At 36.3% G+C, this 14,668-nt stretch overlaps 1 protein-coding gene across 1 annotated transcript in view; it reads right to left on the bottom strand.

The window, feature by feature from the left end:
- Positions 1-8,017, bottom strand: part of LOC137388500 (gastrula zinc finger protein XlCGF8.2DB-like) — a 58,725-nt gene extending 50,708 nt beyond the window's left edge. Inside the window, exons 1-2 of the mRNA XM_068074987.1 lie at positions 7,919-8,017; positions 2,841-3,033 (exon numbers count right to left, since the gene is read on the bottom strand). Coding sequence (XP_067931088.1) covers positions 2,841-3,033; positions 7,919-7,975 — 250 coding nt within the window. The 5' untranslated portion in view covers positions 7,976-8,017. The remainder of the gene's footprint in view (positions 1-2,840; positions 3,034-7,918) is intronic.
- Between the last annotated feature and the right edge of the window lie 6,651 nt (positions 8,018-14,668).

The following is a 14,668-nucleotide window of genomic DNA, read 5'->3' as shown; positions in this document are numbered from 1 at the left end:
ATAGTTGTTATTAGCTTTACTTTGCGCAATAGAATTTGCTGTTTGGAAAAATAAGCAAATCTTTGAGAATGAACGTCGAAGATGTGCGTTCCCACAAAATTATTGTAAAATTACTGCCATAATTTTCTATGTTCAAACCAGTTAATCAAAAAAAGTAGAAAAGTTGTCGATGCAAACTAATAATACTGCAGTTATGGTACAGCCAACAAAGTAAAAATGAAATCTAGTCTTTTTTATATAGCCAAAGAGGTGAGTTTGAAAAGATCTTGGAACGGATTAGACAGTTTACACATATATTATTGTTTTTATAACTAAAATCCCTATAACGTAAATGCTTTTTGGAATGAATTATTTACGTTGTAGAAGGGAGGGCCTACAGTTTTAGGAGGGCCTACAGTAAGAACAGGCTTGGTAAAGCTATTTCCAAGTAAAGATGCAAAGTAGTGCAAGTAAGCGCTATGCTAAAATTTATAAGGAGGTTTAGCTTGGCCTTGACAGCCATGACATAACATTGGCCCAAAAGCACCCATAAGATTACAGGGACTATCACATCTACAAGCTCCCGCTACCATCCATGATACATATTAAAGTAAAACAGTAAAACGTGGACTGTCAACAGAAATTGGCCATGTTTACAAACATGCACATTCATACTACATAACAAAGTTACATACACATGTGTGTGTCATCCGCTTCTATGTCCAGCTCTGTATAATTGTAAACAGCTGAGACACACTTTCTTCTAGGCAAAATTTTCCTTTTCGTTACAATCATCTTAATGTGGTTCCGGGGTGAAAATGGAACTCGAAAAACCTTGTCACCTAAAAAACGCAAGCCTTGCATCTGTCACAACCTCGAATAATCCCACGACCAAACACCAGCGGAGCGATTGGTAGGGAGATTTATGATAAATGCACATGTGCACACAACTCACGAAACTTATTCATTAATGGCCATTGTAAACCCTTATACCGAAATCTCATCAACAAATTTAACCATTTTTGTGTAGAGTCGTTTAAATATAATAACGATACAAAGCACATATAAACCTTTTTAAATATGTTACCAAGTCTTTGAAAGGATACCGCAAATACCCTAAAACTAAGCCAGCTGATCGGATTATACATAAATAGACAGATTAATTTGGCCTTAAATCAAAATAAAAAATTTACAAGCCTGTTGTAATTAATACCGGCATATGAAACGCGATAAAGCCGTGCGACAGAGAGTAGAAATATTAAGTCGCCAGCAGTTTACGAGAAAGACGTGGACATTTCACCAATCTATAACATTGTTTAATTATTGAAGGTTTGTGTAATTAACGTAGACCGTGAGAGGCGTAGACCGATTTACAGGTACGAAAATGTGGTACACAGTTTATCAGCCTACATTTTTTGTCCAATTACCGAAGGTTTTTGAAATTATCTAGAACATTAACCAGATTTCTTTACATCCTATCTAAAAGTTAGGGCCGAATTACAATGTAACTTTGTGATAAAGATATTTATTTCACTACAGTTTGCAGAAAACTTCCAGAAGCGTGAATGCTAATGATTTTATTTTTGTTACATATCACTGTATGTTCGAAAAGTTAATAAGCCTACATTTTTTGTCCAACTACCAAAGGTTTTTTAAATTATCTAGAACATTAGCCAGATTTCTCTACATCTTATTTACAAGCCATGGCCAAACTAAAATGCCCCTTCATGACAAGAATATTTCTTTATTTCACTCCAGGTTGCAGAAAACTTCTAGACACTTGAATGCTAATGCTTGCTTTCTGTTACATATCGCTGTCAAAACCATTCTACATTCACAACAAACCAACTTTCAAACTGTATATATTACATGGCAGCTTGCCGTTTTACTTTTAATATTGCATTTCAGAGATATAATAAACATATTTCATTATTGCTGTTGTTAGTTAAATTACGTACAGTAGGTTACGCCTACTGCTTGAATTAATATTTATTTTATTGTTGTAGAAAAAAAGGTTGAGATAGTAGTAGATTAAGTCTGATTTATATAGAGCTTTTTGTTTTGCATAATTGACCTTTTGAATTTCAATTAAAAACAACTTGACAACTACCAGGAACATACAACCTCCCAGAACACCATGTCGTAGCATTGGTTGTTCACGTGTCTCCCAATTATTACAGAGGAAGAGAAATAGAAGGTCTTCACAGCAACCATCAACATCAAATGCTAATGTTCAACAACACACTACTCAAAATATTAACAACTCATCTGATTCAGAGAATTATTTAGTAGATGTTGTAGGCGAAGCCTGCAACATCTAACTAAAGAATTCTACTTTTTTATAATTCTGACCTTTTGTAACTACCTTTTCAACAACCAGCAGTACCCTTTATTTTTTCCATTATCATTTGGATCGCGGGCTGTATGACAGTGGAATTTCTAGTATAATACATGTCAACCTTCCAAGAATACTGATGAGCAATTTAAATTGCCAATATCTGGTTTAAAACTGTGAGTCACTTCAATCATTATATTGTTTCAGTAAACAATCCAAACATCCTAACATTTCTTGCATTTGAGCTAGTTACTTATATAACTGCTGAATAGCCTTTTTATATTATAGCCTTTTGTAATATATAACATAATTGAAATATTAGCAATATGTTAACAGGTGGCAGCTTGAAAGAAACATATCAGTACATGAGAGGCCTGCATAACTAAAACCTTTGTGCTGGAGACTTTCCAATAATTGTTATCAAGTTCGTACAAATGAATTGATTTGACAGCCAAAACAATTAATTTTAGACAGGCAAATTTCAAAGTATGGAAATACTCTACCATAGAAATTCTGTGAGACTTACAACTTCTTAGCTTGGCATTACGTTTTGATGATGTTTTTCTTTTTTTGCCACTTTCAGGTGGCTTGAAGACCTCATCACTCTCATCTGATACAACATCAGAATGCCAATCAAAGTTGTTAGGGTCAAAAATTTCATCCGCTTCGGGCTTTATGTCAATGTTCAAGGTAGAAAAAGAATCAAAGCCATCGTCAATCTAAAATGGTCAGGAACTCACTCATGGCTTTGCTCCTTTTTTTAACCAGAGGGCATACAATCAGACGTCTAATTATGATGGTTTTGAAATACAAATCTTCCAACATATGTAAAGCACCAGCAAGAATTTACCAATGCGCTTGAAATCGATTCCAACATACAATGCTCCAAATTTCTTTGGATGCCAGTGATGTCACTGAAAGTGGGGATATTAATGGAAATAAACCGGAGAAACAAAACAGTATACATTGAATTTCTGTTTTGGTCAAGTCAGTGTTTAAACAAAGAATTTCAAATTTGTTCCTTTCGAATGCTGAACAAAACTTTGGAACTCAAAGCCATGAACATGTTATGATGGACAGACTACCGGCAGACCCTCTCTCATATTATTTTTATTATTCTATAACTGGCTGGTCAATGAGATGCTATTATTTCTCAGGTTGCAATTAGTAAAAATAGAAAATGTTTGATGTATTTGTTCCACAATCTTTGTCATATGATTTGGGATCATATGATACTTTGGGATTGTGGGGCCCGAGATGAAGGCAGTTGTGAGCAGTAGATGAAGTCAGGCGATTAAGCAGTAAAAGTAGAATATTAGCAGTGTGGAAGGATAAGCAGCATCTCTTACAAACACTCTACAGGCAAGTTTACGTCATACAACATGACTCAGTTGTCAAAAATGGAAATTTCTTGAAATTAGTTATCAGCGAGAATAGATAAAGGTGATTCATTGAGAGTACTGTTGTTTGTACCCTTAAACCGGTGCGAAAGCGCAGGTGGTGTGAGGTGTCAGGGGAGGGGTCAGCGTAGGAAAGGTGCAAATGGGGCGATGGAAAGGCTTGTAGGTGAGATGATGTCAGGCGGTTGCAAGGAGAGGTACTGTAGTTTGTTGGAAACTTTAAATATTGAATTCACTCAAGAATTTAAGAGAGAAGACTTTACTGGTCAAGTGTGCGGTTTACAATCTTTATTTCACCATGAAAACTGAAATGATATTTCAGTACCATTTCGATACCAACTTGCTAAGCCCAACATCTGTGATATCAATAAAATATGGACAGTTACAGTATGATAGCAACTGAAAGTACTGAACATCAAATGAAATGTGACAAGAAACAATACAACATGGTATAATAAAACAAAACAGCATATGCAACTAACCTGCCACCTTTAATAAATAATCCCTTAGCAATTGACAACCTAATAATTAAGAGTAATGATGCAAATCTAACTGCCTTCGACAAAAGTTAGAAAAACATCACGCTATGAGTTAAGCAAAACCTTAGCTTATGACTCAACGCTGGCAACTATCATTTGTCATCATGTATCAGGCCAATTTGACTAGGCATCAACTCCAGGAATGCTAAATTAATCAACTTTTCCTACACACCCATCTAACTTTCTTTAATTTATTGTAACACATAATTTTTTGTTTGTCGTTTGTTTCTGGTCTATTAATTGTTAATTAATTCACACTAAATTATTGATAATGAATAAACCTACATGATATATAGTTGCTAATCTAAGTACTCAGCAAAACTACTACACTGTGTACTGACCTCTGCAGAACAGTTGGTGGGTGCAATGGTAACGCTTTTTTTATAAAGAAATCGGTTCCCCATTTTGATTTTTAAGTTGCGCACCAAGCCGTCTGAGCTTGCAATAGTTTCGATCACTCTACCTAGCTTCCATTTGTAGCTTTCCATTTCATCATTTCTAGCTGCCTGGTTGTCTTCGACAATGTCTCTTTCTTTGAAATTTTGTCTCGTCCTCGTCCATTTCTGACAAATTGTTATGCTGCTTAGATATTCAGTTTTCCATGTTTTCTAGAACTCCTCTGCTGCTGCTTTGGCAATCTTCCACCGTTTGATGCTATACAAATCATCTTCGGTGAAGTTTCCAGGTGATGGTGCCAGTAATGATTGAATTTTCATGGTCAAGATATGATTAGGTGTAATCACATGATCCTTGGGATCGCTTGTCGAGGTGGCGATCAGGGGCCTGCTGTTGATGATATTCCCTGCTTCATAAGAAAAAAATTCTTATGGTTCTGGTGTCTAGTTTGTTTTTCAGCTCGAAGGTCATTGCACTGAGTACTGCTCTAACCGAACAAATCATCCTTTCCATGGCTTCTCCTTGATGACTTGCCTCGGGTGAGTTGAATTTGAAATGAATGTGGTTCTCTAGCAAATATTGCTTAGTTTCCTTACTGGCTATCTCTAGTTGCTTTTCAATCTCATGCTTTGCTCCAACAAAATTAGTTCCAATGTCACAGTATATTGTTTGAACGGGCCCTAAGTCCATAAAGCATCTCAGGATTTGTGTTAAAATGTCTGCGCTCATGTTGTCTAAGAACTCTATAAAAACTGCTCAAGAGTAGAGACAGGTTATCATAAGTCCCCACCATTTCAGCTCTGTGCGTTTGTCTTTCAAGTACTAAGGTCCAAAGGTGTCAATTCCAATGTTTGTAAATGGAGGAGTAGCCTCCATTCTTTCTTTAGTGAGATCTCCTACAAGTTGTGTGTCTGGTGCGTTTCTTGTCTAGCACAGCCAACACACTGGTTAAGCACGCACTTTAGCACGCCAGTTCCATTTATTATCAATATTCCAGCATATCTAATTGCTGCGAGTGTGCTTTTCTTTCCTAAATGTGATATTTATTTATGGTAATGCACAGTCAAAAGATATGCTAGGTGAGACTGCTTAGGAATGGTGATAGGGTGACTCTGCTGATAACTTAATGTTGAAAAACTGGCTCTCCCACGAACACGAACTATACCTTTGTCATCAACCTTAGGGTTGAGCATGACGAGAGATTATCATTTTTGGTCATAGGAAAAGTTTCTGCTTGTGCCATCTTTAAGACAAGTACTTCAGCCTTTTTCAGATCATTGGTCTTCAACTCTTAGCGCGTCCACTGTTTCTGTTTGAAAAAGCTCTTCAGCAATGCTATACACTAGTTTCTTGTTTCCAGATTCATTAACTGTTGTGTTGACCCGATTTTTCTGAAAGAAATCTAATGGCACTTTTTCCACGAGAAGCTATGTCTGCTGGATTGAACTTTGTTGGAACATAACTCCAATGTTTGGGTTCAGTTGTCTTCCTAATTTCACTTACCCTGTTGGCAACATACATAAGAAATTTTCTGACATCATTGGATATGTATTCCAGCGCTATTTGAGAATCACTCCAGAACGTTTTTTTGTCTATACTAAGCTTTAGTTCCTTCCTTAGCACATTATTCCTCAGGCATGAGTGAGTTGAATCGGATGAAATTATTGGCTAGTGTAAAAAAGCCAAACTCTACTGGATGTGAAAATCTGGACAAAAATGAATAAAAAAGGCCCATACACACACCCATACACACACGTCCATACACAAGCGCCCATACACACGCTTGTGTGTGGGCGCTTGGGTATGGGCGTGTGTGTGCACACATGTGTGTCAGTGCACGCGTGCATGATGTACCTTAACACAGAAGTTGATTTTGATAATTGGAATTGGAAATTACTCAAGTATAATGCTCTCTCAATATATGATGTAGAGCATTATACAGTCAAACATGGATAACTCGAACTTCAAGGGACCGAGCAAAAGTGTTCGAATTATCAGAGCATTCAAGTTATCAGAGCACTATCACAAGTCCATATATTTACTTATTTATTAGTAGATACATGTACATATACAAACTATAATATAAATCAAAAGCACAAATGGCTTGTTTCAAATTAAATGCTTCTAATGTAAAGTTTAAAACGTTTTCATGAAAAAGTATAGAGATTTTTCTATCACTTGAGATTGGTTTGTTGTTTGAGGTGATGTTATTGCCAGGACGTTTTTCAGATTGACATTGGCAAAACTTGATCGTTGTTGAAATGCTCAAAAGAAAAGACATTTTTTTCTTTTGGGGTTTTACCCACCATCAATTTTGCCGTTTTTTCTTGAAGTTTATGCAGATTACTTTACTTTACCTGGGATTCGTTAAGAGCAACACTCCGAGGCAGTTCAATTAGAAGTTTTACGAGGTTTTACGGTACATTCTATATCACTCACGCTTTTTTAATAGATACTTATTGAATGTACACACGTATTCTGTGTTTAGGTCAAACGATGAATAGTTTTTTGTAGCTCAGACAACGTATACGTTTAATTACAACATTTTTTAAGACGTTTTAAACATTCAACATTCCGACGTTGATTCAACACGGAATCAACGTCGGAAAACTATTCATCACGGGTTAGCCGAGTCACGCACTCAAGGATTTTCGCCACGCACATACAAAACAACATGCGATTTTTGTTTTGTATGTGCGTGGCGAAAATTCTTGCGCGCGTGACCCGGCAAGCCCGTGCTATTCATCGTATCGCTGTATAAATCAAATTTCACCAAACTTTTAGAAAAGTCGTTGACAAAAATATTTTGCCGATGGTGGTAATAACGACGCTTATGAATTACGAAAAGATGAAGTTTACCTCTATGGCTTTGAATAAAGTGATTTTCTAAAGCGAAAACAACCGTTTCGGTAGCTGTTGGGCAAGAAAACAGTTCGAATTAACAGTGTTGAATTCGAGTTATCTATAGCAATTTATCATTACGTGGGAACGGACCAAAGGAAATGTTCGAATTAACCATTTTTTCGAGCTATCCGTGGACGAGTTATCCATGTTTGACTGTACTTGTATCTCAAGGTTCCATTTTATTGTATTTTACACAAATGATGGAATTAATCGTGAGGCAAAAAGCAAAAATAAAATCCTGCATCCAATCATGCAGCTGCTCTAACGGTGTGGCTACTTGTAAACAATCGTTGTCTTGGCTGAAATATGACTACTTCATAAGCAAAGGTAAGTTGTCATAGTGCTATAACTTCATCCATACATACCATTATATCTGTCTCTAATACCTTGTCAATGTTTTCGACAGCTGCGGCCATTTCCATCTGGAGGTTATTGGCTGGTGGTTGAAATCGTTGTAGTCGCTTTCTGTCTAATTACACAGAAAGAGGCATGACAATTTGAACATAAAACTTCACCATGAAGAATGAAAACACCTGAATGCCTGTAAATACAAACTGAAATTGTTTGTTCAAGAGTTGTAGACTGCACAATTAGGAGCAAATGTGGAGATACTTGAAATAAGTTTATCAGTGTTATGAATTATGTAAAGGCTAAAAAACACCTAATGAAACAAAATACATATAACTGAACAGTTACAATTGAATTATTCGTTATAATACAGATGATTGAAATTATCGAAAGTTCTTATTTTAATCATGAGCCAATATATTCATATTCAACATCTTTAATTTAACTAAAATCAGCCTTGCCAATTTCAACTTGCTGTTTTCATGCTGGAGACAAAACTGTTTGACTGAGAATAAATGGCGCGAACTTTAAAAATCAGTTAGAAACATGAAATTATTCATCTAACATATTTTAATCCATTTCGTTTTCATATTAGTTTTTGGCTATACAGTCAAACATGGATAAATCGAACTTCACGGGACCGAGCAAAAGTGTTCGAATTATCAGAGCGTTCAAGTTATCAGAGCACTGTCACAAGTCCATGTATTTACTTATTTATTAGTAGATACATGTACATATGCAAACTATAATATAAATCAAAAGCACAAATGGCTTGTTTCAAATTAAATGCTTCTAATGTAAAGTTTAAAACGTTTTTATCAAAAAGTATAGATATTTTTCCATCACTTGAGATTGGTTTGTTGTTTGAGGTGATGTTATTGCCAGGACAGTTTTTTAGATTGACATTGGCAAAACTTGATCGTTGTTGAAATGCTCAAAAGAAAAGACAACTTTTTCTTTTGAGCGTTTTACCCACGATCAATTTTGCCGATTTTTCTTGAAGTTTATGCAACTTCAAGAAAAAGTTACCAAAGAAAAATCCCTTACTTTACCTGGGATTCGTTAAGAGCAACACTCCGAGGCAGTTCAATTAAAAGTTTTACGAGGTTTAACGGTACATTGTATATCACTCACGCTTTTTGAATGGATACTTATTGAATGTACACACATATTCTGTGTTTAGGTCAAACGATGAATACTTTTTTTAGCTAAGACAACGTATACGTTTAATAAAAATTTTTAAGACGTTTTAAACATTCAACATTCCGACGTTGATTCAACACGGAATCAACATCGGAAAACTATTCGTCACGGGCTAGCCGGGTCACGCACTCAAGGATTTCGCCACGCACATACAAAACAACATGTTGTTTTTGTATGTGCGTAGCGAAAATCCTTGCGCGCGTGACCTGGCAAGCCCGTGCTATTAATCGTATAGCAGTATAAATCAAATTTGACCAAACCTTTAGAAAAGTCGTTGACAAAATTATTTTGCCGATGGTGGTAATAACAACGCTTATGAATTACGAAAAGATGAGGTTTACCTCTATGGCTTTGAATAAAGTGATTTTCTAAAGCGATAACAACTGTTTCGGTAGCCGTTGGGCAAAAAAACAGTTCGAATTAACAGTGTTGAGTTCGAGTTATCTATAGCAATTTATCATTACGTGGGAACGGACCAAAGAAACCGTTCGAATTAACCATGTGTTTGAGCTATCCGTGGACGAGTTATCCATGTTTGACTGTATATTGATTAGCTTGCTAACTTGAAAAGTGTTGCAATAGTGATACATATGATGTCTATAACAATCTTGACCATTCAATTAAATTTAACTTGGTAAACAAGCACGCTGTACAACCTGCAGTAAAAGTCATCTGTAGAATATCTAGTGCCAATAGACAGCAAAGGTAAAATGTGAAAATAACAAATGTGACCTATCGCGTGAAAATCGACCAAAAGTCGCCATTCAATATTGTTAGTAATGGAGCTTCGAGGTTTGCAATAGGTTTATTGGGAGCGCATGACTAATTTGTTTATTATTTAACCCTAGACCAATCAGGGTGGGAGGAATTCATTTCTGAAGTCAAAATGTGATTATTTTGGCACCTTACGCCGAAATTTTGCAATCAAAGTCCTTGCTATGCGATTGTGATGTCATCAAAATGGCGACTCGTGAAGATTCTAAAACTACCAAAAACTTTTTTAATCTGATGAATCTAAGGAACTTGGCACGTTGTTAGATAAAATTGATGTTGAATATGGAAAAACAACATCTAGAGATCCAGATTTCCATGTGACTGATGACGTGCAAGCTTGGATGCCCAAATTTATTGACGCTGAAGAAGACGATGTTGAACCTATCGAAGGATTAACTGTTATTCACTCGTATAGTGCTCCGGTTATGGACTCAGAATCACCTGCTGCCAGCTTACCAGCTCATCCGATGGTGTCTGATGAACCTATTAGTTTCAGTTGCAAGTGTGACTGCATCAACAAATTTGATAGAACTCTGATTTTCAGTCAGCTGACTTACAATAAAGGAATGTCAAAGACAGAGTTAGATTTGTTTATCATGGACCAAATTTCTACTTGTGTTGAAGATGGGAACACCACAAAACCTTTCGAGCATAAAGACAAGATCAGAAAAAGGTCAAGATGCAACTTTAAATATCATGGTGAGTCTTATTGAATTTTTTCTGATCTACCGTTTATTTTTGGTAGTGATAGTATAGGTGTAGTAGCCTACTAGTTGCTGGCCCAGTGTATGCCTCCCTGAGTTACATAAAATTACATCATACAATACATGACTCAGTGATCAGTCGTACTCACTGGCCTGAGTTAGATGTGTATTCACGCATAATTGATTGTCAGTTACCACATGACTTCAATGTGTCAATACTTTTGCGTTTATTATTTTGCCTGTTGACATTAACCCTACGGCATGAGCAATCAATCCCTTCGTCACACGATCACTAGGCCACTAAGTCTATTACTCGTAAAAGTGCCTCATTGTCAGAATCCATTGCCAATCGCCTCATTAGCTCATTCTTTAGATTTTTTCTAAATTAATTAGGAATTAAAGGAAATTTTAAATTAAAGGAATTTAATTTAAATTTAAAGGAATTTAAGGATTCAATTCTAAATTAAAGGAATTAAGAGCTTTCACAAGTTTTCATTCAGCCAGCTTACCCCGGTACGGTGACAGGGTATTCTCATAGACTGTTGTGTGTACTGTTTGCTAACCATGCTACCAGGGTCACTTTGATGCATAGCCATGTTTTTGATTTGTTTAGGAAAAGTAAAAGTTCAGATGTATCTAGACTCCCCTGTCATGATGTATGATGTAAGACTCAAAGGTATCAATGGACTGCCGAATGTGATAAAATCTGAAGATTTAGACTATGACTGCCAAGAATACTTGTATACTAACATTCAAGAATTTTGCCGTCTTGGCACTGAGGGTTTAGTTTGCCTGACGCCTCATGGTGAAAGAAGTAAAACATGACCATAGCATGAATTTTAGCCTTTGTTCTGAATCAGATGTGAGTAGGAATGTAATCGTGGTTTTCGGTTCGATACCCCTTGTGTTTTTTACACACACTGTTTTGGCAAAATAAACCTCAATATGGATTTCAGATGTGATGTTAAATCTTGAAGCCTATCAGTTAGTGGTAATATACCTAGGAGCTTCTCATCTTATTCCTAATGTGCGGTTAGTGTAAAGTACGGATGCATAAAAATGTCCAATTTTTTTTCAATTTAAAAGCAGGGTTTACCAGTCTTCTGTTGTCCTGACCTTGAAATGGTGTACACCAGCTGTTTCAGCATGCTTACTTACTCTAGAGACCAAGTTTCACCTCAGTCAGTGAAATACAAATGGCCGTATCCAAGGAGAACCTAACGTAAAGAACCTATTTCTGTGCGTCACATCTTTATTCGCGATTTTTTCCGTTTCAGATTTTGAGAGTTTTGGCTGACGTGCCTTCCAAACAAAAATTCGCAATATCTCATGAACTACTTAAGCTAACTCAAAAAACTGAAAATGTTTTTCTGAAAACTAAAAACGTGAAGAATCCAACTACAGTGAAACCTCGGTTCTCAACCACAATCCCTTCTAGGAGGTTGTTCGAAAACCGAGTTGTTCGAGATCCGAAACAAATTTTCCCATTAGAACTAATGTAAGTTTTAATCCAATCTAAGTCGACTAAACGACTTCGGAAAAGTATTTTTTAACATTTTACACCATGAACTGTACTGTATAGTGCATACTAAAAATAAAAACGGGAAGATAAAGATCATGTTTAATTTTAACAAAAGATTTTCTATAAACATGTCGTATACTTTGCTCTTGAAACATCGAAAGCATTGAAGGTTATGATACCATAACAAAAAGCGCAGAAATTGATAATGAAACAGCATAAAAATTCAACAGATGAATTACATCAAAAATTGTGTGAAAAAGAAAATAGAAACAGCAATGGCACTTTTAATTCACATCTTTGAAAAAGAATCCTCCTCCAAAACAATTGAGGGTAACTCGACTGGAGGAGTTGTCCCTAGAAAAGCTCTTCGGTAGAGGTGACGTTCTCCCAGATGGCTCCTTTTTGTACAGAATTTATGACACAAAACTTCTCCCTTTGTTTAAGAACCTTCTGAAAGCGGCTCATAACAACGTCGCCAAACATATACACATGTTGTTTCCGGAGCTGTTCCGAACGTTTAATTCAAATGCGCATGCTCCGGTTTGGTTGAGAACCAAATTTAAGGTCAACATCCGAGACGAACAAATCTCAATATATTTAGTCGAAAACTGTGTTTGAGAGCCGAGGTTCCACTGTACACCATAATCTAGGTAGTAAACGTTCATTACATACACTATCTTTGACGATACATCATTTGGAGCCAAATTTATAAAACTCTGCCTATGTTTTAGGAGTTGTAGGCAAAGGTAGTTTCATTCTTTGGAAGGTGTCTTTTACATAATCCAGCAAGACTAAGTGTGACGAACATCTGCACAAAAATTCAAAGGATTATTTTCATTATTTTTCATGTTACAGCCATTTTATTCAAAACAATTCATCATACTTTTCGGACTATAAACCACACCCCTATATAAGCCGTATCTGCTTTATTTTCCAAAAACGATAATAAAACAATACCTAGGCCGCACCTTTGTATAGGCCACAGAACACAGAACAGTGCTTTTTAACACGGCAACTACTTCGCTGTTTAAAACGGAACAGTGCCTGACGGCACTGTTTTGTATTAACCGATGCTTTTTAACCTAGTGCCTAACGGAACAGTACCGTTAGGCATTGCTTCGTTTATTTTTTCACCGCTGAAGGCGGATTAACCGGAGATTCCTGTTATTTCGCCATAGCAGTGAAAGAAAAAACCACAGAATAGCCGCACCCTTATATAAGCAGTATGGCTCAAATCATCAGAAAAAATAGCAGCTAATAGTTCGAAAAGTACAGTAATAATATTCAAATGTACAGACTGTACAAGATGAACGCAAACCGAAAATTACTGTAAATTAATGTTATTATTAATTAATAAAATATTAATATAATTAAAAATATTTGAAGTATTTACAGCTTATGAGTAAATACAGACGGTTCCCAACCTACGAATGAGTTACGTTCCGAACGATTGTTCGTAAGGTGAATTTGTTCGTAAGTTGCTTCAGAGCTATATTTTGTATTATAATTTATGTTTAAGGCCTATATAAGTATATTGAAGGTTTATATAAGTATGTTTAAGGCTTGTATAATATTTATTTATTTGTAAATAGCATTTAATAAAATGGAGAGAATACGTACAGTATGTATTTGTATATAACATTTAAGAAAATGGAGAGAATACATACAGTATTGTACTACGTATTTTATATCATGACAGGGTCTTCGTCGTCGCTGAAATGGGCTTCAAAAGTGATTTCCTTCTCCGTAATTCCAATAGAAGAAGATGAGGGTTGATGAGTATCTTCCTTGGAGCATTTACTAGAAACTGATGGTTCTATGATTTCCCTCTTCTTTTTGCTAATGATCGTCGATTGCATAGGCACTGCACCTTTCACGTGTTCCATTATACGCTCTTTCGGTTTATAAATGGTACCGATTGTCGAGCGGTTCAAGTTGTATGCCTGTGCAACGCTCACCATTTTCTCACTCGCATCAAGCTTCTTATTATTGAGACTTTCGTTTCAAATGAGATGGCTTGCCTCTTCTTTGCACTACCACGCTCGCTAGAAGCCTTTCGCTTTTCACCAACCACATTGAATAATGAATGCCCGAGATATTTACTGTACGTAATGATAAAAATAAAAAAGGCAGAGGAAGGCGGGATGCTGGGTGGTGCTTCCGAGTACGTAGTGCCTCTTTCTGTCTTTCTGCCGCTAATACGTCGGTAATACTGATGGTAATTCATATGGACATACGAACGCACAGACCCTGTTCGTATGTACCGTTGTTCGTAACTCGAATATTCGTAAGTGGGGAACCGTCTGTACTTCATAGCAGCCTGAATGGAAGCCCATTTTGCATGCTGCACACCAGGTGCTCCAAAACGAACCTCTACAATGTTCCTTACTCTTAAAAAACCGTTACTTTCACTACCGTCAGCATCAGTGTTGCTACTTTAATTATCTGTGCAATCACGAAAATCTGAATCGGCTAAAATGTCGTCAACACAAGTAATTCTCTGTTTGCTAATTCGGGAGGTACATACACAAGTCATAACAACACTACATAATTCGAACGTCAAA

The sequence above is a fragment of the Watersipora subatra genome, chromosome 2 (assembly GCF_963576615.1).
Source record: "Watersipora subatra chromosome 2, tzWatSuba1.1, whole genome shotgun sequence".
Lineage (NCBI taxonomy): Eukaryota > Metazoa > Bryozoa > Gymnolaemata > Cheilostomatida > Watersiporidae > Watersipora > Watersipora subatra.
This window is presented reverse-complemented; position numbering and strand designations above follow the sequence as displayed.